Source organism: Mastomys coucha, unplaced genomic scaffold, assembly GCF_008632895.1.
Source record: "Mastomys coucha isolate ucsf_1 unplaced genomic scaffold, UCSF_Mcou_1 pScaffold22, whole genome shotgun sequence".
NCBI lineage: Eukaryota > Metazoa > Chordata > Mammalia > Rodentia > Muridae > Mastomys > Mastomys coucha.
Window position 1 is genome coordinate 211426966 of NW_022196905.1, and position 1815 is coordinate 211428780.

Below are 1815 nucleotides of genomic sequence, written 5' to 3' on the forward strand. Positions count from 1 at the left end.
ACAGAGTGAGTTCCAGGACAGCCAGGGCTATACAGAGAAACCCTGTCTCGAAAAACAAAAAACAAAAAGTTTCCTTGGGGAGGCCAGAGAGATGACTCAGTGATTAATAGCACTGACTGCTCTTCCAGAGGTCCTGAGTTCAATTCCCAGAAACCACATGGTGGCTCTCAACTGTCTGTAATAGGATCCGATGCCCTCTTCTGGTGTGTCTGAAGACAGCTAGTGTACACATATAAATAAAATAAATGCTTTTTTAAAAAAAAGTTTCCTTGGTCATGTTATCTGTTCATGGCAGTAAAACCCTAAGACAGAAGTGGGATATTGTTGATAGACGTGACCGTGCTTTTATTTAGAGAAATGTGGATTTGGGGACTTTGGATTTGGAAAGCAGTGGAATGCTTTACGTGAGGCTTAATGGGCCATCCTAGTAGGAATATGGAGGGCTTGGTTGCTGAGAGTGACTTGAACTGTGCACACCAGGCCCAAGAGGGTTCTGTGGAGAAGAATTTCAGTGTGTGGCCTAGAAACTGTTTTTATGGTGTTTTGGTGAAGAATGTGGCTGCTTTTTGCCTTTGTCTGAGGAGTCTGAGGCTAAAGAGATTTATATTAATTGCACTGACAAAAGGAAATTTCAAAAAAGCTCAGCAGACTTTGTTCTCTGGTTTAGTCTTATGAAGAACATTTTAATGAAAAGGAGAAAGCTGAAAAAGGAGAATTATAAAGTGCATAGTTCAAGTAATAAAGGGGCACCAGCAAATGAAATGGAGCTGAATCCTGTGTTTAAGGAGATAAACAGATTAAGGGTGGGACCTCAGGGCAAAATCTTACCCAGCTAAGATTAGGTCCAAGAATGGCGGTACACACCTTTAATCCCAGGAGATAGTGGCAAACAGACCTCTGAGTTCAAGGCCAGTCTAGTATGGAGCAAGTTCCAACTACAGAAAAGCTTAAGTCCATGTAGGTACATGTGTTTGATCTCAGCATTCAGGAGACAGAGCCATGCAGATCTGAGTTCAAGTTCCATCTACAGAGCAAGTTCCAGGACAGCCAATGAGCTTAGGCAGTGAGGGAGTTGGAAAACAGAAAACTTTGGAATAGAATAAGGAGAGCCATGTTCCAGCCCCAGCAAGCAGCAGAACTCAGCACCTTTGGCCATATGGCTCTGGCTTTAAGAGTCAAAAATAGAAAAGAATACTGGGAAAATTGATGCTGGTTGGCTGGAGCTAAGAAATTAGTGGCAATTAAGAGACCAGCATCGTTGAGGTAAAATCTCAGAAGTGTTTTCTTTTTTCTTTTTTTTAATGTAAATAACCTGTTTATTGCAGGCTAGGCAAATCTCAGATGGTAGGGCTCCTACTGGTCTTCATTTCCTTCAGTCTTCTGATGGCCGACTTCATTGTGACTGCAGAGGTGGTGGTGTAGGTCCAGGCCCCGCCAGCCACTATTTTCATGCAGGAACCACAGTGCCAGATGCCAATGACTCGTCTCTTTATCTTGGTCTTGCCACAGAAGGAGCAAGTGTACTTGGCACGCTGGCTGATTTCAATTTTCTTCATTTTCTGGAGGGAGGCACCATAACAGATCCCATATTTCCTGACTATCCCGACCTTGGTGCGCTTAGCCATGTTGCCAGAACTGAAGCCCAAGTCCAGAGAGGGCCAAGCATATACAAACCATCATGGGGGAAGGGTCAGTGAGGAGGGTCAACTATAGCCTTAGAGACTATGACTGGAGTGGGAGGGGGGAGGTGTCAGTGAAGAGGGTCAGCCATAGACTTAGAGACTGTGACTTGGGGGGGCGGTCAATGAGGAGGGT

At 44.5% G+C, this 1815-nt stretch overlaps 1 protein-coding gene and 1 long non-coding RNA gene across 4 annotated transcripts in view; one reads left to right on the forward strand and one right to left on the reverse strand.

Annotated features, from left to right (window-relative positions):
• LOC116069560 overlaps positions 1 to 1815 on the forward strand; it is an 18912-nt gene that overhangs the window by 9406 nt on the left and 7691 nt on the right. The gene's annotated exons all lie outside the window — the stretch shown is intronic.
• LOC116069557 (putative 60S ribosomal protein L37a) lies at positions 1111 to 1771 on the reverse strand. The gene has a single exon (XM_031340303.1). It carries the CDS (start codon positions 1623 to 1625, stop codon positions 1338 to 1340), a length of 288 nt encoding a protein of 95 aa, XP_031196163.1. The 5' UTR covers positions 1626 to 1771; the 3' UTR covers positions 1111 to 1337.

Bases quoted from the DNA above. Each gene is read 5' to 3' on its own strand.
- LOC116069557 (XM_031340303.1), bottom strand. From the start codon at position 1,625: ATGGCTAAGCGCACCAAGGTCGGGATAGTCAGGAAATATGGGATCTGT.